Here is a 27,980-nt window from a genome sequence, read left to right on the forward strand (position 1 = left end):
AGTACGAGGTCTCCAGTAGTTTTGAGCCCCACCGATTGTCAGTGCGACGGAATATGTGGCTAGATAGCATTCCTCACTAATGCATCCACCCTCAAGAACTCAGTATCAAAGACTGACTTTCGTCAACTTTTTTTATTATTGCTTTGATGGGTGGACGAGCTCACAGCCACCTGGTGTTAAGTGGTTACTGTAGCCCATATACATCTACAACTTAAATGCGCCACCCACCTTGAGATATAAGTTCTAAAATCTCAGTATAGTTACAACGGCTGACTTACCCTTCAGACCGAAACGCATTACTGCTTCATGGCAGAAATAGACAGGGTGGTGATACCTACCCGCGCGGACTCACAAGAGGTCCTACCACCAGTTACTGCACAAGTACGGGTTTAAATTTCTTTGGTCACATCTACAGAAAAGGAAAGGATTCGATGGAGAGATCATGCGGTCGATCACTAACCCGCTTGGCTTACCTAATAGAGACAGACAGAGAGAGGGAGGCAACTTAGTCCACCGTGGTCCAATGTACTTCAAACGCTTCGGACCGCCAGATCTGGAAGGGCATCGCTATGAAGGCAATCCTGGGAACATGGCCGATCTAATGAATGCTTCTGTTTGTACATCTTCAACGCAACCATGACCACTCTGACAAGAGCGTCCGACTAGATTTTGAAATGCTAGAAGCATACACGTTCTTCAAAATCTTGACCACAGCATACTTTCTCTGAGGAATTGTTTGAGATGATCCCATCGTCTCGTTTTTACCATCGCATTCCCGCCGCCGTTGTAGAGTTCATCCATAGTACAGCCACTGCGTTCATCCACAGTGCGTTTCCAGAGATCTTTTTTGCCACGTACCATCCGGCTTTGGAATGAGCTCCCCTCCACGGTGTTTCCCGAGCGCTATGACATGTCCTTCTTTAAACTAGGCTTGTGGAGAGTATTAAACGGTAGGCAGCAGGTTGGCTCTGCCCTGGCATTGCTGAAGTTATTGGCGACGGTAACCACTCACCATCAGTAGTGGGCCGTATACTCGTCTGCCTATAAGGAAAATAAAAAAGGCAACTAAATCCACCATGGCCCGATGGACTTGAAGCGCTTTGAACCGCCAGATCTAGAAGCGCATCGCCAGGAGGGCAATTCTCAAAAACATGGACAACCTAACAAATGCTTCTACGTGTACATCTTCAGACCAAGAAGAAGAATGGTTTTGAAATCAATAGGATTTTGTTGAGTTCTGTTTTTTGGGTAGATTAGGAGCGAGAAGCAATATATAATTCCAAATTAAAGACACGTTCTTCAAAATCTCAACCAGAGCATAATACTGTTACGCGCTGGGGTTCGGGATAAATAAATGTTCCACCAAAGTACAAATTAAAACTGTATTAGCACTTAGAACGCTTAAAACACTTCACAAACACTTTAAAATTATCTAATAAATACCGATAAGTGTTGTTTAGATTCAAGTAAATCAGTTGTTAGTGCTAATACAGTTTTAATTTGTATTTTTTTTTATAAATAAATAAATATTTACTAACAATCACGCCACGTTAACTGGTCCCGTGCTAAGTTCGTAAAGAACTTGTGTTACAGGTACCAGATAACGGAAATAAATGTAAGATTTTTATTATACACATACATATATTTAACAAACAATCCATAACCCTGGAAAAGACTTATTTTATATTTATCATACAAATATCTTCCCTTAGCGGGATTTGAACCCGGGACCCCCTTGTGTAGTGACCATGTCACTTACCACTACACCAGACGTAATACGGCAGAATTTTTATTTATCCCGAACCCCAGCGCATAATAATAAGTTTTAAACTTTTCCGATCAGGCCGGTATTTTAGAATGAGACATCGCTCAAACACAATAAACGATAAAGGCGCAATAAAAATACATTTTCGTTATCCAATACTTTTATTAGTAAACAGGAAAAAGAAAAAAAAAACTAAAAATTTCTACTTTTTGGTGTTAGTAGCTACGCGACGTACTTAAACTTAAATTAATGAACAATAAATAATGGTTTTTAAGTAGATCGTAAATTAAATCAAATTGCACGAAATTATAGGTTATTCGTATGTATTCCTAAATCTAGAGATTTATTGGGATAGTTTTTCTAAATTAATTGTAATCGATATACGAATTCAGTCGATAAGTTTTATTTGATTGTTATTTTGTTTGTTTGTATTTGTTGTTTTGTATTTTTACTGGTGGTAGGACCTCTTGTTACTCCGCACGGGTAGGTACCACCACTCTGCTTATTTCTGCCGTGAAGCAGTAATGCGTTTCGGTTTGAAGGGCGGGGCAGCCGTTGTAACTATACTGAGACCTTAGAACTTATATCTCAAGGTGGGTGGCGTATTTACGTTGTAGATGTCTATGGGCACCAGTAACCACTTAACATCACGTAGGCTGTGAGCTCGTCCACCCATCTAAGCAATAAAAAAAACTTTACAAAAGTACGTTATGATCGCGGTATATGGCAGCCGTGCATTGGCATTGTTAGTGCCAATGACCGACGATTATCACTCAGCGTCAATTGAGGCAATAGTAATTATTAATCTTTTAACCCTTTAACTACGGCTTTAGTCAACAGACGACACAACGATATTTTCGCGAGATACAAATATAAATACATAAATAAGGAATACAATCTCTCGAAATTATACGTTCTCTATTTCCGAACGAGGTTAAGATATTCCAGCTTTAAAATATATATATTATTGTTCTATGTATTATTATATTATTAACTATTGAGTTCAGAGAACACATTATGAATACCGGTAGCTAGAGGGTTAAAGATTTACAAGTTAAAAAAAAACAATTTACAAAAAAATATTGAGTACAATAAATATTATACACACGAATGGCACATCTTCATAATTTTATTGTGAGATATCAAAAATAATAATTCCTTATTACAATAAATGCATATGCAGAATGTCGTCGGATTTGTGTAAAATTAATTGTTTTACTATACGTAGGTAATTTAATAAGATTCTGTTGAAATCAATTTGTGTTAACGAGTTTAACAGTAGTTGACATAAATTGGATTACATATGCGGCAAATTTAATTAAAAAACCTCACGTGTGCCGGCCAATGTCGGCCATTTTGAGAATTTGAATATGAAAATAATACAAAAAAAAATTTCCATTACCCGTAGCATAACTACTACTAGCAAAGTATGTTTTCAATTGCAATGATCAATAAAAAATTTAGACTGTTTCTATGTATTTGATAATATGCGGAAGTTTGTGAGTTTGTTACTCACCCAAATGTTTGAATGAAATCACCCACAAACAGTATATTAATCCAGGTTGATTAACACGAAACTATTATGTATTAAAATTAATTTTACGGTTTAATCCCGCGCTTTTTACTGTCACTATGTTATGACGTTTCGAATATTTGTTTATTTGGCGCGGGCAACTAGGATGTGTAGCACGTGTTGTCCTGGTGCCGTAACCGTAAAATAAATTTTAATTACATCAACGAATAAAACCGAATAGAATACTACTATGTAAGATATTTTTTATCGTTGTAAATACTCGAAAGACTCTCTCTGATAACACCGGATATATTTATTATCTGCCACAGTAAAAACGAAACTTATCGCGTCTTTACGCATGAACTAAAAAAAAACTTTGCTAATGTCAATGTCAAAAATTTCATTTAAAATTAATTTGTTCCTTCTTTTTGTTTTTATTGTGGATTTTTTTTTCATTCCCGCGTAAAAACTTTATTTCTTGAGATCGACAGTTCATAAACAATGAATTTTAAAATTTTAAACATTTTAAAGTATTACACATAAATAAACTTGTTTTAAATCATAACGATGAAAACAATGCTTTTTTTAACTCGTTTTCTTTCAGTCTATGGCACAAAACTATAAAACTTAAAGTACCTATAAAAGTATATACATTAACAATAATCTTTATAGTATCATAAGTACGCAATACACGTTTATAGATTTGAGAGTACAGAATAAAAAAATAAAGCGGTATTTGATTTATTTAGTTAATTTAAAAAAATAATACACTTTTTTTTTCTAAACACAGATTGACTTTGAACAGTCTGTATATAATCTACGTTGCGTGTGTCAATCTTAGCTGTGGTGATACCAGCTGAGATTATATGCTTATTTTTTAAGTACAAATTTCAGTCGCTCAGTGTTGTCATCGTTTGAAACTAGCGCATTTAAAAATGCGTTTCGTTTTTTTTTATTATTATCACAATTCAGAATTTATTGGAATTTATTGACGACTTGTTTCACCCAGCTGCCTTTGACGTCATCGCTGTCCGTCCTCTCATAGTTAATCTTGTTAACGGGAATGTCTTTTTCTATTTCACCTGTAGTTCTATTCTTCATTCTTTCACTAATACTTCTATCGAAAGATCTGTGAGCCGGTATCGGAGGTACTGGTATTTTTATAGGAGTCATTTGTGTTTTAGACAATCGTTCGATCTCGAGTCTTCGTTCTAAGACCGATTTGTTTGACGTTTTAGCTTCCGACTGTAAGCTTGGATCGTTCGTTCGAAGCTTCCGCGACGCCGAATCTAAGCTGGCGCGTTCGAAGCTCAACCTCTTTATTTGGATGTTTGTCGGTTGAACTGTTTCTACTTCCGAAGTTCCTTTAAGTTTATCCTCGCTTATGTCTTTGGCTGGCGTAGACACACATCTCTCGATAGGTTTCCTGATATGAGAGCTAGTTTTGGCAATATTGACTAAGTCCACTTCTTTAGTAATAGTCAAATTTCTTGTTACAATTCTGTTTTGGAGGTGAGCGGTCGGTATTTGAGTGATTTTCGGCTTAACAGGGACTGGGGGTGCTATTTTGCGTTTAATTAGAAGCGGCGTCGTGGAATTCTGTTCGGGATTTCGATCCTTGTTAACCGTTTGTATAGTTTCTGTTTTCGTTAAATTTATCCTTTGTAATGACGATTTCCTCTGCACGCTTTCGACTCTAGTTATAATTTTGTTGATCGGTTTCTTGTCTTTGATCCACGGTTCCGATTTGGCCTCGTCTACTTCCTCTTGGTCGGAATAAACCGCGGAATCTCTGAACACATCACCGTCGATCACGTGTTCGATCTTCTCAAAGTGTTTCTCGTAGAAACATTCGTCTGAATTGTCCTGTATGGTATCGTAAGGCACTTTAGGTTTGTCCAGATTCACGTCCGTTGAATTGGATTTGCCGCTTTGATGAATGCCGTCGCTGGACGTGGTCACGTATGAGGAATTAGAGAACAGACTGTCTGGTCGTACTGAGTTTTTGTTTAATAGTACATTGACGTTTTTGAGGGCGCTTCTGTCGCCGGATAGCGTCATTGGATCGACGTAGTCCGAATGAGCTATTCTCGCGCCTAGGTGCTTACTGCCCTGCATGTATACGGGCAGCTTGTTCAAGCTTTGATAAGAGCTGTGCTTGGATTTGAAAGGCGACGCTGTCGGAACACTACCGGCGACCATGCTGACGCTCTTTTCGAATTTAGGACGAGATTTATCGGGCTTCCTTGGTATATTTTCGCAACTATACGAAAGAGCTTCTAGATTGTTCTTGACGTTTTGACTTTGGCTCGTCGATGTCTGCTCACAAACGCTCTTGCTCAGTACATCGGTGACTGCGGTAGACGTGGCTCCACTGGCGATCGTTGTCGTTATAGCGACTTTAACATCTGTCGTCGTGGGTACAGTCTCTGCAAGTTTCGTCACTGGAGGATCGGTTCTATTTTGATTGTCGTCTGTGTGTTCGTCGCCGATAATACTCCTAAATCTTTGCAGCAGATTCTTCGAATAGCTTCTCGGGTTTAGGGCTGATCTTTTCTCGTTGCTAGGGCTTTTTGGATCTGAGACGCTTTGGTCATTGTTATTGTCCTCGTCGTTGCTGCTTTTATTCGGGGTCTTGCTTTTGAATCTGCTTAAGACATTCCTCAAAGACAGTATATTGCTAACGGGCTTGTAGATTCTGTGTTCCGGGTGTATCGGATCGGTGTTCGTTGGCTTTTCACTGGACTTCTCAGACTGTAAGGCCTCACACGATGAAGTGGTCGATATGTTATTGAGGTTGTTTTGCGATGTGTCGAGCGGGTCATCGTGCTCAGTCTTGTCCAAGGTGATATCCTCGAAGTTATTTTTATAGCATCTATCAATCTCTTCTTCCAGTTCTAGAGTGGATTGACTTATGTCTTGCGCATATTCAGTCTCGGTTTTGGCGTTCTTGTTGAATTTGAGTATGTCGCCTTCGCTCATGTAGCTCTCAACATCGTCGTAACTGATTTCGCTCTGGTCCGAAGCGATCGTAAATGGCCTGTCTATGCTAACGACCTTCCCTTCCCGATTAAGATACGTTTTGCTATTGGTATAAGGTTTGCATTTGAATGAAGCGAGATCGCTGTCTTCCTGTGCGCCTGTAACTACTTGGAAGCTTCGCGGTAAAGATCCGGATTTTCTGTCGCGCGACACATTGAAATGTTCCTTTTGTCGACTCAGCCATATCTCAGGTGTGTTTGGACTCTGTCTGTCGGGGCCCATAGGCAGATAGTCTCCGGGCGATGCTGCCGGCAAGTCCTTCTTCCGTTTACAGACTTCGACGAGAGTGTCGTAAATGTTTTCGTTGGTCGCCTTGAGGGGTTTGTCCATCGGCACGTAGTACTCGTCAGCGAGCCCGGGGACCTTTTGCGGAGATTTCACTGGTACGTCGTAGATCCCGTCAAAATCATCGGTGCTACCTTTGTTGAACGTTAAGTACACGTAATCTAAATCCGACCCGGCCGATTTAAAATCAACTTTATGGAGTACGGGCGCCGGGGGTGATGGTAGTCTTTTCTGTCGATTCAGATGCTGGTGGTGTATCGATTTACTCTTGTTGTCTACATTGTGTAAGGCATCTTCGAATCGACTATCTATCCTTAGCGTTTCGTAAATGTGGTCCTCTTCTATTTCTTTTGTTTCGACTTGATCTGGTTCGGGTATTTGTTGACTTATAGCATCGTCTTCGTCGATTTTAGTGTCGTTACGTTCAGAGTTTTGTTTGACAAGTTTGAATTTATTATCTTCGTTATCCAGTTGCCTCGCCAAGACCACCGGCTCGGGGTTCGAGTGTGACTTTAATAATCTTTGGTGCCGCCTTTGGGCGCTGTTCCTCAATTGTTGTTTCTTAATTAGTTTCTGGAACTCTCTATTCTGCAACAGCAGCTGCGATATGATCTGCTCCAAGGGCTGTTCCGTTTCCTCGCCGCTCTCAACCACCACGTCTTGTTTCGTTTCGTCACAAGTTTTCTCATCGACTTCGGAGCTTTCGTTGATGACTTTCTGTTTATTAAGATACTTGACTTTCTCTAGTTCGTTCTTTTTGAATGAATCCGTTTTCTCGATTAGTTTTTTGTATGTCTCCTCATCGATGTCTTCGTCTTTGCTCAGCCTCTCCGTTACTACAGGCGGTTCAGTTTTATCATCACTTTTATCAACATTGAGGCTGTCGTTAGATTCTGATATGTGTAGAATGTTCTCGGTGGACGCATCTGCGGAGAGGTCCGCGTAGAATCTCGCTGTTGTATCGACGCGCAACCCCTTAGCTCTGTTCTTTTTGATCTTCGTTATTTTCTTTGGTACGTTCTTGGTGTTGTACATGCGTATTTCTAAATTCGGTTTCGTTGTATTCGCGCCCCGTTTCTTCGGCTCCAGCTCAGGATTCGATATGATTGTCCCGTCATTAGCTCTCAGTCTACGTGTGATCTTGTTCGAGCCACAGTTCCGACATTCGAATTCGATTTTCTCGCCGCCCCTAGTCTCTGTTCTATCGGAGTCGCCCTCCTGAGTTCTCTTCGCGATGTTACTTATAGTGTTTTGCTGGAGACCCGGTTCGGATTTACGTCTCCAACCGCTTATCTTGGTTAGCTTAGATCTGTTCGGGTCTTCCTTCGATTTGGACCTCAACGTGTCCGTTCTGTGCTTGTCGATCTCACTAGACCTAGACGGTCTGGGTATTAAGGAAGTTGACGCGTCGACGGCAATGTTCTCTTTGATTAACTCACATTTGAGTGACGTTTTGGGTATACTCTTAATGTTGCTCAAAGAGCTATTCCTGAGATCCTCAGCGCTATTGGCGGCGTCCGCGTAGCTGACGATGTCATTAGTCGAATGATACTCCCTGGCCTTATTCAAGTTCTCTTTGACGAAGCTCTCCTGGGAGGAATTGAAGTCGGTACGTTTGTAGGGTCTTCGCTCCAGATGCTCAGAGCTGCCGGCGTCCGTGGACTGCAACGCGTCGCAATCGGAGCACTTATCGCCGTTCGAATCGTTCTCGTCGTTTTTCCGTTTGTCTTTACCGCCTAATTCCACCTCGCAGTCGGTGCACACGTCGACGTAACAAAACTCGCAAGTGTAGTCCGTACCTTTCTCGTTGGATATCTGTGTGCAGTCGCAGCGCTCGGGTCGGGTGCTCCGGGCGCTGGGCGTCGTGTACTTTCTGTTCGCTTTGGCCAACCGCCCCCTCGCGCCGCTTTCGAAGCACTTCCGCCTCTCGCGTTCGAGCTTGCGTTTCTCCAGATACTCGGGCGCGGACAGCTGCTTCCGCATCGAAGCCTGCGTTATTAGGTTGTGCGACTTCTCCGCCAACATGTCGTCTGGAAACAGAAAATGAAAATTGGGTTTTTTTTAAGCAAGCGTACTTACTTATGGACATCAGTAATGCTAAGGACAGAGTCAAACTTCATTTTAAGAAAGACTTGTCGTAGCACTTATGAAACAGTGTAGAGAGGAGATTATTCCAAAGGCCGAATGGTGCGTGTAAGAGGGCTCTGGAAACGCACTATAAATGAACGCAGTGGTTCTAGGTAGTATGGATGGACTCTGCCTTGTTGCCGGGGGCGCGATGGCGAAAACGAGATGTGTTCATCTCAACTAATTCACTGCACTGCCCGTAGAACATACGGTAGACCTCAAGCCTAATGGCTCCAAGCGTTCCGTAAGAATGGTATTATCGATCACCCAAACGGTCCTCTTCTGCATGGAGTCAAATCAAAATAAAATCATGTCATTTAATCTGTAACATGCCTTGTGCTTGGGAGTTTTAAAAAAACGAACCATTGTAATAGTTCATTTTTAATTTTTTATTGCTTATAAGTGGTTACCGGAGCCCATAGACATCTACAACGTAAATGCCGCCACCCACCTTGAGATATGAGTTCTTAGGTCTCAGAATAATTACAGAATAGTTCTTTTGGGGATCGCGAATAGATTATAAAAGAAGAACACATATTATTATGACTACATCCTTGATGAGCCTAATAGCGACCTCATCAGGCGACCAGAGGGCTCAGTGGGCCGGTGTTCTGGGGAAGGTGGAACTCTACCACCAGACTGACGTGTAATTAAGCAGTTACAAGCTGCCACTCACCATCTGTCCTGTTCTGACCCAGCTCCATAACGAGCTGCCGGGCATGAGAAGGTATCACCGCGTTGTAGTTCTCCAAGATCACCTGTCAATCAACATGACATTAATATAATAACTAAAATTTTCACTGGTGGTAGGACCTGTTGTGAGATCGCATGGTTAGGTACCTCCACCCTGCCTATTTCTGTCGTGAAGCAGTAGTGAATTTCGATTTGAAGGGTGGAAGGTTGGAAGGGTGGAAGGAACTAGATATTACTAGCATAAAGAGATCTGAGTTAGATCGATAAGACGGCCCATTGTGCTTTTGGTATTTAATGGTTTGCACTCTTATTTATTTTACACAATAAAGCATACTCTCTCTCTCACTATCACTATCAATCTCACTCTCACTCTCACCATCTCTCTCACTCTCACTCTCACCCTCACCCTCACCCTCACCCTCAACCTCACTCTCACTCTCACTTTCACTTTCACTTTCACTTTCACTTTCACTCTCACTCTCACCCTCATCCTCACTCTCACTCTCACTCTCACTCTCGCTCTCACTCTCTCTTTCTGTCTAAATAAGAGTGATGCCGGCGCGCGTTCCTCAACTAGTTTAGGGGGCAGGAGTGAGGTATAGCAGTAGGTACCTACCCGTTTGAGCAGCAGTGTCCACTCGCGTTTGTGTCGGGCGGAGCGCGCCTGCAATGTGAGCTGGCAGCGCGGCGCGTCCCAGGGGATCACGTGGAACGACAGCGGAGCCCCCGATATCGATTCCACCAGCATCATGTTGTTGCACTGCACAGAACACACCCACTAATCCCATACCATCGAGACCCGATCACTGCGACCATTCACTTAGAGGGATCATCAATTTAGCTTATTTTGTTGTTATCTGACTTCAAATAGGCGAAGGTTCTCAATTCGACTGTTTTTTGTTACTCGGTAACTTAGAACTTTTTTCTAGTTTAATCAATTTTTATGAATTTTCTGAAAGATGTTCCTCGTGTGATGCTATTGAAATTTTATCAAGGTCCGACTTTCTTAATGGTATCCTATAAAAAAATATGCGATACAATCTCAACCCTATGAGGTGAGGTGAGAATACCATCAATGTAGTGGAATTCAATAAAACAAGCCCTAATATAAGGATAACACAAAAACTACAAGTCGAATATTGATAGACATTTAAATAGCACCACACGAGAAGCATCTTACAAAAGAATAATTAAAATCGGTTCACCGAGAAAAAAGTTTGAGGGTACACAGTAAAAAAATAGTCGAACTGAGAAACTTCCCCTTTTTTAAAGTCAGTTAACAAAATAAGCTAAATTGATGATCCCTCTGATGATTATATAGTTATATATATATATTTCTTATTTGAATGGAGTACTTATGTACGCGACGCGGCTGAATCTTTGTAATTCTACGCCAGCCCGTACTAAAAACTGTCCCAAAAAAAAAACTTATGTTACACAGAAATTACAATATTGTGGGTAATCAAATTAAAGTCCCTTTCCGAGGATTCGAATTATTACAATCATAAAAGATTTGCCTATTATTTGGAAAAAACTCTCCAAAATTGGTTCAGACCTTACGCAAATTGTTAAGCACGAATTAAAAAATTCTGACACCAGAGGAGCAAAGAATCCTCAAAGCGGTACTCCTACATCTGATCATCCTTGTAAGGTAGTACCAGAGATGTGGCTTCTTGAGTTACGTACCATAATATGCGACTTGTAGGCCAAGATCCCGTCCTCTCGGTTCTTGGTGACGAGAAGCATCTTGTCGAAGAGGAAGGCGTGACGCATCGCCTTAGCGCCGAATACTCTGCGAAAATATGCGCCTCACATCAAACATAATTATGTTTTGGTATCCACGAAATACCTCAACAGAACCCCGCGGCTCGCGCAGACATGTAAACGTTGTATGAGGATCATTCACTTCATAATAGCTGCAGATTTGACCAGCTGCAACGCCTAACCTGTATGTACATATGTGCCTACGCAATTCGTTGGGTGTGTATCGTGCTTCGATTGCGGGAAAGAGACCGAGACAAGGTGGTTGGACCAAATCCGCACCACATCGATCGCATTCCACGAAGCCGTTCATGCGGTCAATGATCGGAGGCGCTGGAGGGACATTACAAGAAGTAAAATCCTGCGAAACATGATGATCACGACCCTCAGCCGTGAGGAAATGACGCGAGGAGGATATCGTACTTCTTACCATAGATAATTATAATAACTACTTGTATAATTAATATCTGGTGGTAGGACCTCTTGTGAGTCCGCGTGGGTACGTACCCTGCCTATTTCTGCCGTGAAGCAGTAATGCGTTTCGGTTTGAAGGGTGGGGCAGCCGTTGTAACTATACTTGAGACCTGAGAACTTATATCTCAAGGTGTGTGGCGCATTTACGTTGTAGATGTCTATGGGCTCCAGTAACACCAAGTGGGCTGTGAGCTCATCCACCCATCTAAGCAATAAAAAAAAAACTTTTAACTGGCTTATTAAAAATTGCGGCGTAGCGGCGTCTCCATACGTTGGCTGTCACTTTATACAAACGTCAATGCCTTTAACGAACACGGAGCATTGGTGAGGCGGCCATCTTATAAAACTGACAGTTAGTTACGGATAATCTCGGTTTGGTGGTCGTTACTTTTTAATTAAGTTTAATCTTAGCGATCTATGATTATTTGCTATAATTATCAATTGTTCTATCGAGAGGTATATGTGGAGTGATTATTGCCATAGTTATTTTAATTAAATACTGCCTCTATCCGATAATACGCGAAGATGTCTAACAGCTCTGATGATAGTTGAAAGACTTCGAATATATTGTTCCTAAGTATATTCTCTGCTCCGAGGTATTAAAAGACGCCAGGTGGGGGAGGAAAGTCCTCGAATGGAGGCCACGGATGGGTACCAGGAGCGTGGGGTGTCCTGCAATCAGGTGGACTGACGACTTAGTGCGCACGGCGGGAAGTCGTTGGATGCGGAAGGCGGAGGACCGCTTTATGTGGAAGGCATTGGGGAAGGCTTATGTCCAGCAGTGGGCAGATAAAGGCTGATCATGATGATGGTGATGATGATATTTTTTTTTTTTTTTTTGAATGAACGATAGCCACGTTAATGACTCCAGAATCAGACGCCAGAGACTAATGTTGCGTGATATCGCAGTGCAGTGTTGTAGGAATACTGCTTGAAGGAATAGTACTGTCTGGTGGTTTATTGTAAATTACCTAAATGTCCCTTCGGCACACAGTTCTCCGTATGTAGTCAGATCAGGTCCGCTCCAGCCGTATAAAAGCGATTGGATTTCCTAAAAAAGAGATAAAACTCTTACTATAATTAAAGGAGGGACTACAAGTTTTTTTTAAACGACTTCAAAAACATTACAGGTTTTTTTTTTATTGCCGTATAGGCAGACGAGCATACGGCCCACCTGATGGTGAGTGGTTACCGTCGCTCATGGACGTCAGCAATGTCAGAGGCAGAGCCAAGCCGCTGCCTACCGCTTAATACTCTCCACAAGCCTCGTTTGAAGAAAGACATGTCATAGCGCTCGGGAAACACCGTAGAGGGGAGCTCATTCCATAGCCGGATGGTACGTGGCAAAAAAGATCTCTGGAAACGCACTGTGGGTGAACGCAGTGGCTCCAGGTAGTATGGATGAACTCTACTCCAACGGAGTAGAAGGAACTTTACTCCATTGAAGTAAAGTGGAGCAGTAATTCGTTTCGGCTTGAAGGGCGGGGCAGTCGTTGTAACTATACTTGAGACCTTAGAACTGATATCTCAAGGTGGGAGGCGCATTTACGTCGTAGATGTCTATGGGCTCCAATAACCACTTAACACCAGGTGGGCTGTGAGATCGTCCACACATCTAAGCATTAAAAAAAAAAAAATAGGGACAGAGAAAGCGACTTTGTTTTATACTATGTAGTGATATGAGACTTTAATTCCATCTCCTTAATTTCCTTACCTGCACTCTGACCGCGTGCTCGTGGCGCCTCTTCATATCGTCAATGTGTTGCGCTATCCCGGTCATCTTCACTAAGGCGTATTCCGTCTCGCTGGAGGCGCATTGCTTAACAACGTTCTGCGAGATATAAGCGGAGCGTGTAACATTTTTTACCTATTCTAGTAACCTTGAGGGGTTATTCTAGATTCACCGAGCTAGTAGTTGAGCTCACGGGGCTCAAACCTGACGACGTTGCTAACACGAACCCTAGCAAGAGCCGTGCTTCGCGGAATCTACCACCGAATTGGAAACGCGACCCACTGAGAAGATCCGGCGAGAAACTCAGTGGGCTACACCGTAGCTTGCGGCTATTATTTTTTTTATATCGAGGAGTGAAAGGCTATTCGGTTTAAGCAACATTCCGCTTAATACGCGACATATAACTTCGTAATTAAAGGTCCGTTTTATTTGGTATTTAAATCTTTTACTGGTGGTAGGACCTCTTGTGAATCCGCACGGGTAGGTACCACCGCCCCTCCTGTTTCTGCCGTGAAGCAGTAATGCGTTTCGGTTTGAAGGGTGGGGCAGCCGTTGTAACTATACTGAGACCTTAGAACTTATATCTCAAGGTGTGTGGCGCATTTACGTTGTAGATGTCTATGGGCTCCAGTAACCACTTCACACCAGGTGGGCTGTGAGCTCGTCCACACATCTAAGCAATAAAAATATATAAAAAAATCAAGAGTTTGATGTTTTTAATTGAACTTTAATTAAGTTTACTTTATTCATGTATCTGACTAACTAGGCTCAACCTGATAGAACTTTCTCACATAAGCTATAGTAAGAGCCGTGCTTCGCAGAATCTACCACCGGATCGGAATCGCGACCCACTAAAAAGATCTCGTGTCTATGGGCTAGGTTTCACAGCGAACTTCTTCTGAGGAAGGAAGGGTGTTCACCGTTTATATGATCGCTTACAACAGTGCCAAATATTAGGCCCATTTGAAACACATTTGAAATTCACGTCACATTTGAAAATCGTACCAAAAACCAATTAAATAAGCATTCGAAATATAACATTTAACTTTTAGGATAAATAGATTTAAGGATTGCTTTAAACCAGGGGTTCCCATACTTATTTTGTCTACTGCCCATTTTGAGAAAAAAAAAATTTTTAACGCCCCCTTTTTTCACCTACTTAAAAAACACTATAGTGAGAGCTCAGTCGGTGTCTAAGAGTCCTCCTAAATGAAATTACAAATAGCCTACCAAGCCTCTACACAACGGACCCATTTTTTTTCTGGGTCTCTTACCGCCCCCCTTTAGGATTGCAGGACCCACAAGGGGGCGTTATCGCCCACTTTGGGAAAGGCTGTTTTGAACGAACCTGCAAAAGTAAGTGATACTTCAGTATCCTCTGCACCGGCTTCAGCAAGTACGAGGCCAACGGTAGCGGATGTCCGAGCGCCGTCTGCCTCTCCCGGAACTCCCTCGCGCTCTGAGGCTTCGAGGCCAGGGCCGCCAGACGCTGCATGGTCCGAGGGTAGCCAGTGCAGTACGAGGTGTACACGGAAAACCCCGAGGTGTTGTTCACGAAGCAACGTGCGATGCACGTCGCGTCCAGACGACAGGTATTTAACTCTTCACAAAGCGATCTGTCAAACAAACCAGGCAAACAATAACAATTGTATTCGCGCTAGACCATCTCAGTTGGCAGTGTGCTTTGTGAGTTTCTCGCCGGATCTTCTCAGTGGGTCGCGTTTCCGATTCGTCGGTAGATTCTGCGAAGCACTGCTGTTGCTAGGGCAAGTGTTAGCAACACCCCGGTTTGAACCCTGTGAGCTCACTTACACGTTAGGGTGAAGCTGAAATAGCCTCTCAAGGCTATCAGCATAGATAGGAAAAATAAATAAAAAAGAATGTGCTTTATGGTCACTATTCAGTATATCTGTCTAACAGCACGTCTCGTACTAGGCTGTACTAAAAGTATCGGGAATGGAATATTTCCACTGTTCCTGTCATATTAAAACCTTTTTAATTGAAAACTCCTTGGTTTTAAAAGTCGAATACCATTTATTTATTTAAAAAAAGATTCTCGGTCTTGTCACGAGGTTTTGTCAAACTTGTTTAGTCGTTGAGAAAATGGAATTGACTCGAGAAAATTCAAGAGCGATGATTTATTATGACTTTCGAAGTGGTTTAACACAAAAACAGTGTGTTGACCGGATGATTTCTGCATTTGGTGATGAAGCCCCATCCAAAACCACAATTTATCGCTGGTTTGCTGAGTTTCAACGTGGACGTGTCAAGCTCAGTGATGATCCCCGTCAAGGTCGTCCAAAAACTGCAGTTACCCAAGAAAACGTTGATGCTGTGCGTAAGCTGATTGAGGAAGATCGACATGTGACATACCGCGAAATTCAGGCAACTTTAGACATTGGCATGAGTCAAATACAAATAATCTTGCATGAACAATTAGGTGTAAAAAAGTTGTTTTCCCGATGGATACCGCATTCGCTCTGTGAAGAGCAAAAAGCGGCTCGCGTTACTTGGTGCGTCGGAACTCTCGAAAGATTCCACGCAGGGTCCTCAAATGCTGTATACAACATTGTATCAGGTGACGAATCCTGGATATACGCGTACGAACCCGAAACAAAAAACCAGTCATGAGTTTGGGTGTTCGAAAATGAGTTAAAGCCAACAAAAATTGTTCGTTCACGGAGTGTTGCAAAAAAAATGGTGGCCACGTTTGTCTCCAAAACCGGCCATGTTACGACTATTCCTCTTGAGGGACAAAGAACGGTTAATGCAGAATGGTATGCTAGCATTTGTTTGCCACAGGTCGTTTCTGAACTCCGTAAAGAGAACTGCAACCGCCGCATCATCCTCTATCACGACAATGCGAGTTCTCACACCGCGCACAGAACAAAAGACTTTTTAGAGCAAGAAAACATAGAATTATTAGACCATCCGCCGTACAGCCCCGACCTAAGCCCTAATGATTTTTATACTTTCCCTAAAATAAAGAATAAATTGCGTGGACAGAGATTTTCAACACCTGAAGAAGCTGTGGACGCCTACAAAACGGCCATTTTGGAGACCCCAACTTCCGAATGGAATGGTTGCTTCAATGATTGGTTCCATCGTATGGAAAAATGTGTCAAATTTCGCGGAGAATACTTCGAAAAACAATAAATACATTTTTAAATAGTAATGTTGTGTCACTTCGTTAATTCCCGAAATTTTCAGTGCCGCCCTCGTATTGTTTTCGCTAGAAGATATTTAAAATATGGGTGGCCATAGAACCATAGGCCATAGAATATTCCGTAGAGCTGACGATCGCTGGAGCAGACGGGCTCCCGAGTGGAGACCGCGCAATGTGGGACTGCCACTGGCTAGGTGGTGTGCTGACCTCCGAATGGGTGGCTGGCAAGAGATGGAAGAGGAGAGCCAGTGACCGGGCTCAGTGGTGTGGATTGAAAGAGGTCCAGCAGTAGACGATTGTGGGCTGACGATGACGATGATTTAAAAATCTTGCCATAATAAAGAGAAAACCAAATTAATAAAGTATTTTGTTATAAGTTTAGTATTCAATTGAAATACAAAAAAAAAAAAAAAAAGAAATTGTTCGTTGATTTTTCTTTTGTGATTATTGACGACAGTATATGTGATCCGCCAATTTAAGAGCTAATTTTTATTGGCGCTTTGAAAACGCTGTTGAAGTAAGTTCCGAAGGCACATAGTCAATGATAAAATTGATATATAAAAACGCGCTTTAGTTAAACGTAGTGTAGTAAATCGGACATTTTGTCGGTTTACAATCGGAGAATTGAAGTTAAAATTCCCTGTTTTAATTTTTGTCTCTATAGTATTGTAATATGGCGATTTTCATAAAAGTTCAAGCATATTAAAATGGAATTACGAAAACCCATATTTCTTTCGGACGTGAAACAAAGGCTACGCAGACTGAGGTAGTCAGTACAGTCCCCGACCATAACTGTTGTACATCGGACTGTATTAAGAGACATTCGGTTCTATAAATCACCATTCCGAACGCACGATTTACAGCCGAACACGACCGAAGTGCAGAACTTATCGCAGGCCGTAATTCAACAAAGGCAATTTAAGAAGCTTTATGAGTCGATGCCTGGTTTTATTACTTAAAAAACGCATTGTTTCTCGGGTTTTACGAGGAAACTTTACTTTGGTCACGACCGTACGTGCCTGAGCTTAGGGCGAGCAAATTTTACGCCTCTTTTTTTGTTTAAATGAAGGCCGATATTAGGTCTACGTTATTGAGCCTATTCCGATTAGTGTTTTGAATCGCTTTTTTTTTAATGAGGCGGTCTTAAGAGCCCACGGTATGCCAGCCTCACTTGAAGTTTTTTTTTTAGGTGCGTGGAGGAGCTGCTTGATATTAAATGGTTAACGGAGCCCATAGACATCTACAACATAAATGCCACCACCAACCCTGAGATACGGATTCTAAGACCTCAGTTTTTAGTATAACAACGGCTGCCCCACCCTTCAAATCGTGCCTCACCCTTCACACCTACCCGTGCGGACTCACAATTAGTTGGTAAAATGTCAATTACCCTGCCCTTTTACCACTAGCGCTTAAGATAGAAGCTATGGCATTTTGACACCAAGGTCCACGATGCTCTACAGTCGGTGGCAGATAAGAACAAATGGTGTAGATTGATCCACAATAAACTGTTGTTGCGAGGAGGTGGTCACGACCCTCAGATTGAGGAAGCTGAAACGAGTAGGAGTATGAAAAAATGAGGAAGGATGGTCGGTGTGAAATAAGGGGAAGAAGACCAGGCTCAGTGGTGTAGATTGCGAGAGGCCTATGTCCCGCAGTGGACAACTATGGCCTGATGATGATGATAAAAAAGGGTGCTACTACTCAGGACTGTTGCTAGGCATAGTGGCAGCAATGAACACTGAAGTCATAGTCGCTTAAACGATTAGAGGTAAGTACCAATTTCACTAATAACTTCCACGATTTAGAAATAAATTTGTTTAGTACAGAATCAGACAAGCAGAATCAATGAATTTGCGAGACTACCAGTGATTAGGTACAGTCAGAGGGATAAGTGTAATTCTGCATATTTACAAGGGAATTCATGCCTATCTCTGGAGTTGTGGATTACGATTTTATAGGTACAGCAAGTTACATGTGACCTTTAAGAACTTGACCTTACGTCTCAAGGTCAACGGCGGTATCCACGCTGTGATGGCTTTGAAGGCTAGTATCGGAATCGGTAATACCAAATGTAGGGCTAAGTCCATTAGTGAAAAAGAAATTACAAAAAAAATCAATTGACGACATGATTGTCATTGAGCCTCACAATCACTCACGCATCATTTTTAATACCACAATAAAGTTTCATAAAGATATATAGGATCGTAAACTCAACGTAATCGCCTTTGGAAACGTTATGGCTCGATTCGGATCATAAACGCGCGTCTTATTATAATTTTTTTAGTGTTTGTATTGCAACGTGACGCTATTCCGCTATTAAAACATATTTAGACATGAAGACGACTCTTCCTTATTTGTGAATCTATTTATGTAAACACGATTTAACATAAACTTTTTGGTGATTTATTAATTCAATAGATGGCGGTAGTTAATTAAATCGCGCTATCGATGTCGACTTTTTGGCGGGAACGCGAGGAGTGTTTTTTAAAATTTAATTTTATTTAATTTATTTTATTTGTTTTATTTTGTCTATTTATTTATTTATTACACTTCATGTAATATTTACATTGGCGGACTTAATGCGTAAGGCATTCTCTACCAGTTATTATTATTAAAGAGATTTTATGACCTGGTAACTGAGACCTTTAAGTCATGTATTATTTTAATATAAATTCTTAATTTTATGAAAAATGATATTATGGAGTGAAATGAAATGAAAATGATTAATTTGAAACATTAATCAACTGGGATGAAATTAAATGAGATGAAATCTAATCTCAGTAAAATGGTGGTCATTTAATAAGATTTTTTCAGTGGACTTTTTGGAGGATCCCGAGAAGTTACGTCCAGCGGCTTTGTTTCATTTTCCCACATTTGTGCACTTTCACAGATATTAAACGGTTAATAAACCACCATTATTACACATTTAAACCAGAAGAAACACTAAATAGACAAAATAAAACAAATCACACAACTTCACTCCTCGCGTTCCCCTCTCTACCAGTCAACCAAAGGTAGTTTTTTTTTTTTTTTTTTTCTTGCCTAGGTGGGTGGACGAGCTCACAGCCCACCTGGTGTTTAAGTGGTTACTGGAGCCCATAGACATCTACAACGTAAATGCGCCACCCACCTCGAGATATAAGTTCTAAGGTCTCAGTATAGTTACAACGGCTGCCCCACCCTTCGAACCGAAACGCATTACTGCTTCACGGCGGAAATAGGCGGGGTGGTGGTACCTACCCGTGCGGACTCCCAAGAGGTCCTACCACCAGTGATTACGCAAATTATAATTTTGCGGGTTTGATTTTTATTACACGATGTTATTCCTTCACCGTGGAAGTCAATCGTGAACATTTGTTAAGTACGTATTTCATTAGAAAAATTGGTACCCGCCTGCGGGATTCGAATACCGGTGCATCGCTACATACGAATGCACCGGACGTCTTATCCTTTAGGCCACGACGACTTCAGATTAGTAGTGCAGAGTAAATAGTGGTAGGTGCAATGAAATTTATATTAAGTTACGATTTAGTGTTTCTTTTAGAATTTTCTAGATTATTTAGATTATTTAGTGTTTCTTCAGATTTAAATGTTTATTAACTGTTTAGTATCTGTGAAAGTGCACAAATGTGGGAAAATGAAACAAAGCCGCTGAACGTAACTTCTCGGGATCCTCCAAAAAGTCCACTGAAAAAATCTTAGTAAATGACCACCATTTTACTGAGATTATATTTCATCCCATATCATCTCATTTCATTTCACTCACACATAATATCATTTTTCATAAAAATATGAATATAAATTAAAATAAGACATGACTTAAAGGTCTCAGTAACCAGGTCATTCTTCTTCTTCTTCGTCGCTTTCTTCATTGCTGAAGGTCGTGTCCCTGAAACTTGACCGTTGCCTGTCTCGTGAGCTGTTTCCATCTCGTCCGGTCCTCAGCTGCTCGAATGGCGGTTGCGACTGGCAACCCAGTTAGAGTGGTTACTTGATCACAACGGCTAGGTAATCGGCCGCGAGGTCTCTTTCCTTCTACTTTGCCCGTCACAATCACTTTGTCCAAGTTATCTGACTGTCGGCGGGCAATATGACCGAAGTAGCTGAGGATCCTCTGGTAACAGATTGTTGAGAGCCTGACTCGGATGCGAAGCTGATCCAGGATAGATTTATAACCCAGATTTATTAACCAGGTCATAAAATCCCTTAAAAAAAAAGCTATCGATGTCTGTTCCCAAAACTTATATAAGGAAAATTATGTTGGGAAGTGCATTTCGATGGTTAACCAGTGGTGTTTCAGATAATTCAATCGGTTGGGACATATAATTGACAATTGAACCACAAATTGGAAAAAGGGAATAAATCCAAAAAACAATAATGGAGATAATTAAAAAAAAACTTTATAACTTTTTACTTTCAACTTATAGGCTCACGTAACATCACTTATATTAAAGAAAACATAAATTATTATTTATTTATACAAATATTTTTTAAATAAATTTAATCTATACCAAGGGAATAGTTTTTGTTCCTTTCTTCGAACTCACAATTTAGCGCTACGTCCATAGAATACAAAAGTGTAAAAAGCTGAATATGTCAAACAGTGGCGTTTATTCCCTTCTTCCAATTGGTGATTCAATTATTCGTTCACTTTAAATAGGCAGAGGTTCCGTAAGTTTGCCACGAAACATCCACGCGCTCTAATTGCCTACTGAACCCCAAGAGAAGAGGGAGTAGTCCTACTCTTCTCAATCATGTCACTCTTTTCAAAGTAGCCATGATCGTCTTGTAGTCTTGGAGAGGGGCAGACTTGACTCGGGAGTAGTGTTCTTTTTCATTTTTTTATTGCCCGTGCAGACGAGAATACGGCCCACCTGATGGTGAGTGGTTACCGTCGCCCATGGACTTCAACAACGCCAGGGGCAGAGCCAAGCCGCTGTCTACCGTTAAATACTCTCCACAAGCCTCGTTTGAAGAAGGACATGTCATAGCGCTCGGGAAACACCGTGGAGGAGAGCTCATTCTAACGCCGGATGGTACGTGGCGAAAAAGGTCTCTGGAAGCGCACTGTGGATGAACGCAGTGGCTCCAGGTAGTATGGATGAACTCTACCCTATTCAAACTACTTTTTACCTGTTACTGATCGTACAGGTAGCGACTTGTGTGCCCACACGAGCAGATACCATGAAAAAAATGTCAAGTCTTATTTGAGCGATCGCAACTTTATCGACGCTACCCGCAATGGAACCTCGTTCTTCATTTGACCTCACGATGGCCTTTCGCGGCAGTGTCAGCCAATACAAGAACATTCAATGGCGAAGTGACTAATGACGTCGTCATCACCCTCACGACTGGCGAACACCTCAGAGAATCATAAATCCTGCTCAATAACAGTGAACTTTGATAACCTAAATTGATGTATTGTAGACGTTTTTGCGCAACCCTCCGGATAATAAAGCCCTCTTTCCGACACCCTTAGCAAAAAAAAAACAGAGTCGAACTCAAATTATTTGTAATTCAGATTAACTTTCACTGTTCACATATATTTTTTTATTGCTTAGATTGGTGGACGACGTCACAGCCCACCTGGTGTTAAGCGGTTACCGGAGCCCATAGACATGTACAACGTAAATGCGCCCCCCCACCTTGAGATATAAGTTCTAAGGTCTCAGTATAGTTACAACGGCTGTCCCAGCCTTCAAACCGAAACGCATTACTGATTCGCGGCAGAAATAGGCAGGGTGGTGGTACCTACCCGTGCGGACTCACAAGAGGTCGAACCACCAGTAATTACGCAAATTATAATTTTGCGGGTTTGATTTTTATTATACGATGTTATTCCTTCACCGTGGAAGTCAATCGTGAACATTTGTTGAGTACGTATTTCATTAGAAAAATTGGTATCCGCCTGCGGGATTCGAACACCGTTGCATCGCTAGATACGAATGCACCGGACGTATTATCTTTTAGGCCACGACGTACGTACATTTGCAGTTTATATTTACAGTAACTACTAAAATAAATCCTGAATTCGTTCCTGTTATCCGGCTATATAAACGTGGTTTTACAAGGAGGGTCTGAGTCGCTGTTGACTTACAAAGAAAGCAATAAAAGAGATTGCACTAGACAGCATTCATCCGTCATCTATCCTTCCGTATTTTCTAATGTTTTGAGTGTGACCATATTAGGGGGTTGGTGCTTCCCGCTTCCGTAGGTTTAACCCGCGATTCCCTACAAGTGACCCCTGGGTGGTGCAAAACGGGAGCCGAATTCATAATCGGTGGTAGGACTTGTCCGACTGGCTGGCGACCACCCTCCAACTAGAGTCCGCCGCCAAATAGCCTAGCTGTGTTCCGGCGTGTGGGTTGGAGAGCCAGTTCTATTCCTTCCCTTTCCTCTTCCTTGTTCGGGGTGAATCTTGATGATGCCTGGAACATGCGGAGCAGACGTGCGTGCGAGCTCACGGGGCGTGATTGGTTGACGGGGGTATAGGGAGACCTAGTGAAACGGTATCCGCTGCCGCCCGCCGGTCAGTAGGGGACCTGAACCCGGGTGTCTCTACTAAACTCCGCCCCGGGAAGCTGTCCCGCCAACCGGTGTAAAATCCTGTCGTGCGGTCGTCGTGCCGGAGTCGGAGACCGGAGTGGATCCCGGCGATCGTACGCAGGGTGGACTGGGGGCCCTTCCATGCCCTGCGTCAGTCTCTCACGCAACCCGTGGTCGAGCACGTACTATGTTCCGCGCTTCATTCAGGTGTTGCCTCGATCTCACCTCCAACATCCTACCTCTCCCAATCCTACTCTCCGGAAATATAATTTATGAAGTCTAAAAAAAAGAAAAGGGTTTTACAGGCGGTTCCCCATTCCACATTTAATGTGGATTTCAGCAATGTCAGGGGCCTTCATAGCAACCTTGACGCCGTACACCACCACCTTGAGACGGCGCAGCCTGCCCTGCTTTTTTTAACGGAGACGCAGATATCTGCTCCGGACGATACCTCATACCTTGAATACCCCGGCTACGTATTGGAGCACAACTTCCTACGTAAAGCCGGGGTGTGCGTATTCGTCCGGGCGGATGTCTGTTGTCGCCGACTTCGGGGCCTCGAACAACGGGACCTGTCCCTCTTGTGGCTGCGCGTGGATCACGGGGGTTGTATCCGAATCTACGCGTGCCTGTACAGGTCCCACAGCAGTGATGCAGGTTCAGCTCTGTTTGAGCATGTGCAAGAGGGGACTAACCGCGTGCTTGAGCAGTACCCATCTGCGGAGGTAGTGGTTCTTGGAGACTTTAACGCTCACCACCAAGAATGGTTGGGGTCCAGAACCACTGACCTCCCGGGTCGGACTGCCTACGATTTCGCCTTGGCCTACGGCTTCTCCCAGCTGGTGACACAGCCCACCCGTGTCCCAGATATCGAGGGGCACGAACCTTCTTTGTTGGACCTTCTGCTGACCACGGATCCGGCCGGATACAGTGTGGTGGTCGACGCTCCGCTTGGATCGTCTGATCACTGCCTTATTCGTGCTGCCGTACCACTCTCTCGTCCTGGTCGTCGAACGACAACCGGGTATCGTAGAGTTTGGCGGTATATGTCAGCAGATTGGGATGGATTGCGTGAATTTTACGCATCCTACCCATGGGGGCGGTTCTGCTTTTCCTCTGCTGATCCTGACGTCTGTGCGGACCGTCTTAAAGACGTGGTGCTCCGGGGGATGGAATTGTTTATTCCCTCCTCTGAAGTGCCCGTTGGGGGTCGCAGCAGACCCTGGTATAACAATGCCAGTAGGGATGCTGCACACCTCAAGCGGTCCGCATACGTGGCATGGGATAATGCCAGGAGACGTCGGGATCCTAACATCTCAGGGGAAAGGCGGAAATATAACGCCGCTTCCAGGTCCTACAAGAAGGTAATTGCCAAGGCGAAGGCGGAGCACGTTGCTAGAGTTGGCGAGCGATTAAAGAGCTATCCCTCCGGGAGCCGTGCTTTTTGGTCGCTCGCCAAAGCTGCAGAAGGAAACTTTTGTAGGTCTAGTCTCCCACCACTGCGCAAGTCCGATGACACTCTGGCCCACAGCGCGAAAGAGAAGGCTGACCTTCTGGTCAAACTCTTCGCCTCGAACTCGACTGTGGACGACGGGGGTGCCACACCACCGAACATCCCCCGGTGTGATAGCTCCCTGCCGGATATCTGCTTCACACAGTGTGCAGTTAGGCGGGAGCTCCGACTCCTGGACGTCCATAAGTCGAGTGGGCCAGACGGCATCCCCGCAGTGGTTCTGAAAACGTGCGCCCCTGAGCTGACACCTGCGCTAACGCGTTTGTATCGCCTCTCTTATTGCGCTAACAGGGTTCCGTCTTCATGGAAGACCGCCCACGTCCACCCTATCCCCAAGAAGGGTGACCGGTCGGACCCGTCGAGCTATAGGCCTATCGCGATAACTTCCTTGCTTTCCAAGGTGATGGAGCGAATAATAAATACACAACTCCTGAAGTATCTTGAGGATCGCCAGCTGATCAGTGACCGACAGTACGGTTTCCGTCACGGTCGCTCAGCTGGCGATCTTCTTGTATACCTTACTCACAGGTGGGCTGAAGCCTTGGAGAGCAAGGGCGAGGCTCTTGCTGTGAGCCTTGATATCGCGAAGGCCTTCGACAGGGTCTGGCATAGGGCACTTCTATCGAAGCTACCATCTTACGGAATCCCCGAGGGACTCTGCAAGTGGATCGCTAGCTTTTTGGATGGGCGGAGCATCACGGTCGTTGTAGACGGTGACTGCTCTGATACCATGACCATTAACGCTGGCGTTCCACAAGGTTCGGTGCTCTCCCCCACGCTTTTCATCCTGTATATCAATGACATGCTGTCTATTGATGGCATGCATTGCTATGCGGATGACAGCACGGGGGATGCGCGATATATCGGCCATCAGAGTCTCTCTCGGAGCGCAGTGCAAGAGAGACGATCAAAACTTGTGTCTGAAGTGGAGAACTCTCTGGGGCGAGTCTCCGAATGGGGTGAATTGAACTTGGTTCAATTCAACCCGATAAAGACACAAGTTTGCGCGTTCACTGCGAAGAAGGACCCTTTTGTCATGGCGCCGCAATTCCAAGGAGTATCCCTGCAACCTTCCGAGAGTATCGGGATACTTGGGGTCGACATTTCGAGCGATGTCCAGTTTCGGAGTCATTTGGAAGGCAAAGCCAAGTTGGCGTCCAAAATGCTGGGAGTCCTCAACAGAGCAAAGCGGTACTTCACGCCTGGACAAAGACTTTTGCTTTATAAAGCACAAGTCCGGCCTCGCGTGGAGTACTGCTCCCATCTTTGGGCCGGGGCTCCCAAATACCAGCTTCTTCCATTTGACTCCATACAGAAGAGGGCCGTTCGGATTGTCGATAATCCCATTCTCACGGATCGTTTGGAGCCTCTGGGTCTGCGGAGGGACTTCAGTTCCCTCTGTATTCTGTACCGTATGTTCCATGGGGAGTGCTCTGAGGAATTGTTCGAGATGATACCGGCATCTCGTTTTTACCATCGCACCGCCCGCCACCGGAGTAGAGTTCATCCATACTACCTGGAGCCACTGCGGTCATCCACAGTGCGTTTCCAGAGGTCTTTTTTGCCACGTACCATCCGGCTATGGAATGAGCTCCCCTCCACGGTGTTTCCCGAGCGCTATGACATGTCCTTCTTCAAACGAGGCTTGTGGAGAGTATTAAGCGGTAGGCAGCGTCTTGGCTCTGCCCCTGGCATTGCTGAAGTCCATGGGCGACGGTAACCACTCACCATCAGGTGGGCCGTATGCTCGTCTGCCTACAAGAGCAATAAAAAAAAAAAAAAATATATACATTACCATACGCTTGTAGTTCAAATCAGAAAGCTGAAGATATAAAGTGAGTAATCTTAATTTATATAGGTATTATATAAAAATGAATTGCTGTTCATTAGTCTCGCTAAAACTCTAGAACGGCTGGACCGATTTGGCTAATTTTGTTCGTGGAAGTCCAGAGAAGGTTTAAAAGGTAGATAAATATGAAAATGCTCGGAAGTAAATAAGAATAACAATTTTGTTTTTTCTTTGATGTGTCCCCCGTTGGACGGATTCCTTTTGTTTGTTTTAAGTTTATTTAATACTAGCGACCCGCCCTCGCTTCGCTTCGGAAACATTAAAACACACATGAAACCAAAAAAAAAAAAAAAATAAAAAAAAAAAAAAAATTGCCTATGTTCATCAGGGACAATGTCGGCTTCTAATGGAAAAAGAATTTTTCAAATCGGTCCAGTAGTTTCGGAGCCTATTCGAAACAAACACACAAACAAATCTTTCCTCTTTATAATATTAGTATAGACTAGCGACCCGCCCTCGCTTCGCTTCGGAAACAATAAAACACACATGAAACCAAAAAAAAAAGAAAAAAAAAAGAAAAAGTAGCCTATGTTCATCAGGGACAATGTCGGCTTCTAATGGAAAAAGAATTTTTCAAATCGGTCCAGTAGTTTCGGAGCCTATTCGAAACAAACAAACAAACAAATCTTTCCTCTTTATAATATTACTAGCGACCCGCCCTCGCTTCGCTTCGGAAACATTAAAACACACATGAAACCAAAAAAAAAAATAAAAAAAAAAAAAAAAGTAGCCTATGTTCATCAGGGACAATGTCGGCTTCTAATGGAAAAAGAATTTTTCAAATCGGTCCAGTAGTTTCGGAGCCTATTCGAAACAAACAAACAAACAAATCTTTCCTCTTTATAATATTACTAGCGACCCGCCCTCGCTTCGCTTCGGAAACATTAAAACACACATGAAACCAAAAAAAAAAAAAAAAGTAGCCTATGTTCATCAGGGACAATGTCGGCTTCTAATGGAAAAAGAATTTTTCAAATCGGTCCAGTAGTTTCGGAGCCTATTCGAAACAAACAAACAAACAAATCTTTCCTCTTTATAATATTACTAGCGACCCGCCCTCGCTTCGCTTCGGAAACATTAAAACACACATGAAACAAAAAAAAAAAAAAAAAAAAAAAAAAAAAAAAAAAAAAAAAAAAAAAAAAAAAAAAAAAAAAATAATAATAATAATAATAATAAGAAAAAGTAGCCTATGTTCATCAGGGACAATGTCGGCTTCTAATGGAAAAAGAATTTTTCAAATCGGTCCAGTAGTTTCGGAGCCTATTCGAAACAAACAAACAAACAAATCTTTCCTCTTTATAATATTAATTAGTATAGATAAGTATAGACAAAAGTTTAGGTCTTTTATTTATCGATTGAGGCACTACGAAGTCTGCAGGGTCAACTAGTTTGGGAATAAAGAAGGAAAAGGAAGAAAAAGGAAAAAGGAAGATCTTCCACCGAGCGAGCGACATTACTCCGTAGACCGTCGATCCGAATGTTGTTGTGAACTTGTATATACGCAAGCC

At 42.9% G+C, this 27,980-nt stretch overlaps 1 protein-coding gene across 1 annotated transcript in view; it reads right to left on the reverse strand.

Annotated features, from left to right (window-relative positions):
- Positions 1-1,907: 1,907 nt before the first annotated feature.
- The window catches only part of LOC101744544 (uncharacterized), a 142,831-nt gene continuing 116,758 nt past the window's right edge, over positions 1,908-27,980 (reverse strand). Inside the window, exons 5-11 of the mRNA XM_038020080.2 lie at positions 14,741-15,008; positions 13,375-13,491; positions 12,632-12,711; positions 11,112-11,217; positions 10,042-10,185; positions 9,409-9,490; positions 1,908-8,635 (exon numbers count right to left, since the gene is read on the reverse strand). Of these exons, the coding sequence (XP_037876008.1) occupies positions 4,254-8,635; positions 9,409-9,490; positions 10,042-10,185; positions 11,112-11,217; positions 12,632-12,711; positions 13,375-13,491; positions 14,741-15,008 (5,179 nt within the window). The 3' untranslated portion in view covers positions 1,908-4,253. The remainder of the gene's footprint in view (positions 8,636-9,408; positions 9,491-10,041; positions 10,186-11,111; positions 11,218-12,631; positions 12,712-13,374; positions 13,492-14,740; positions 15,009-27,980) is intronic.

Source organism: Bombyx mori, chromosome 24 (assembly GCF_030269925.1).
Source record: "Bombyx mori chromosome 24, ASM3026992v2".
Taxonomy (NCBI): Eukaryota; Metazoa; Arthropoda; class Insecta; order Lepidoptera; family Bombycidae; genus Bombyx; species Bombyx mori.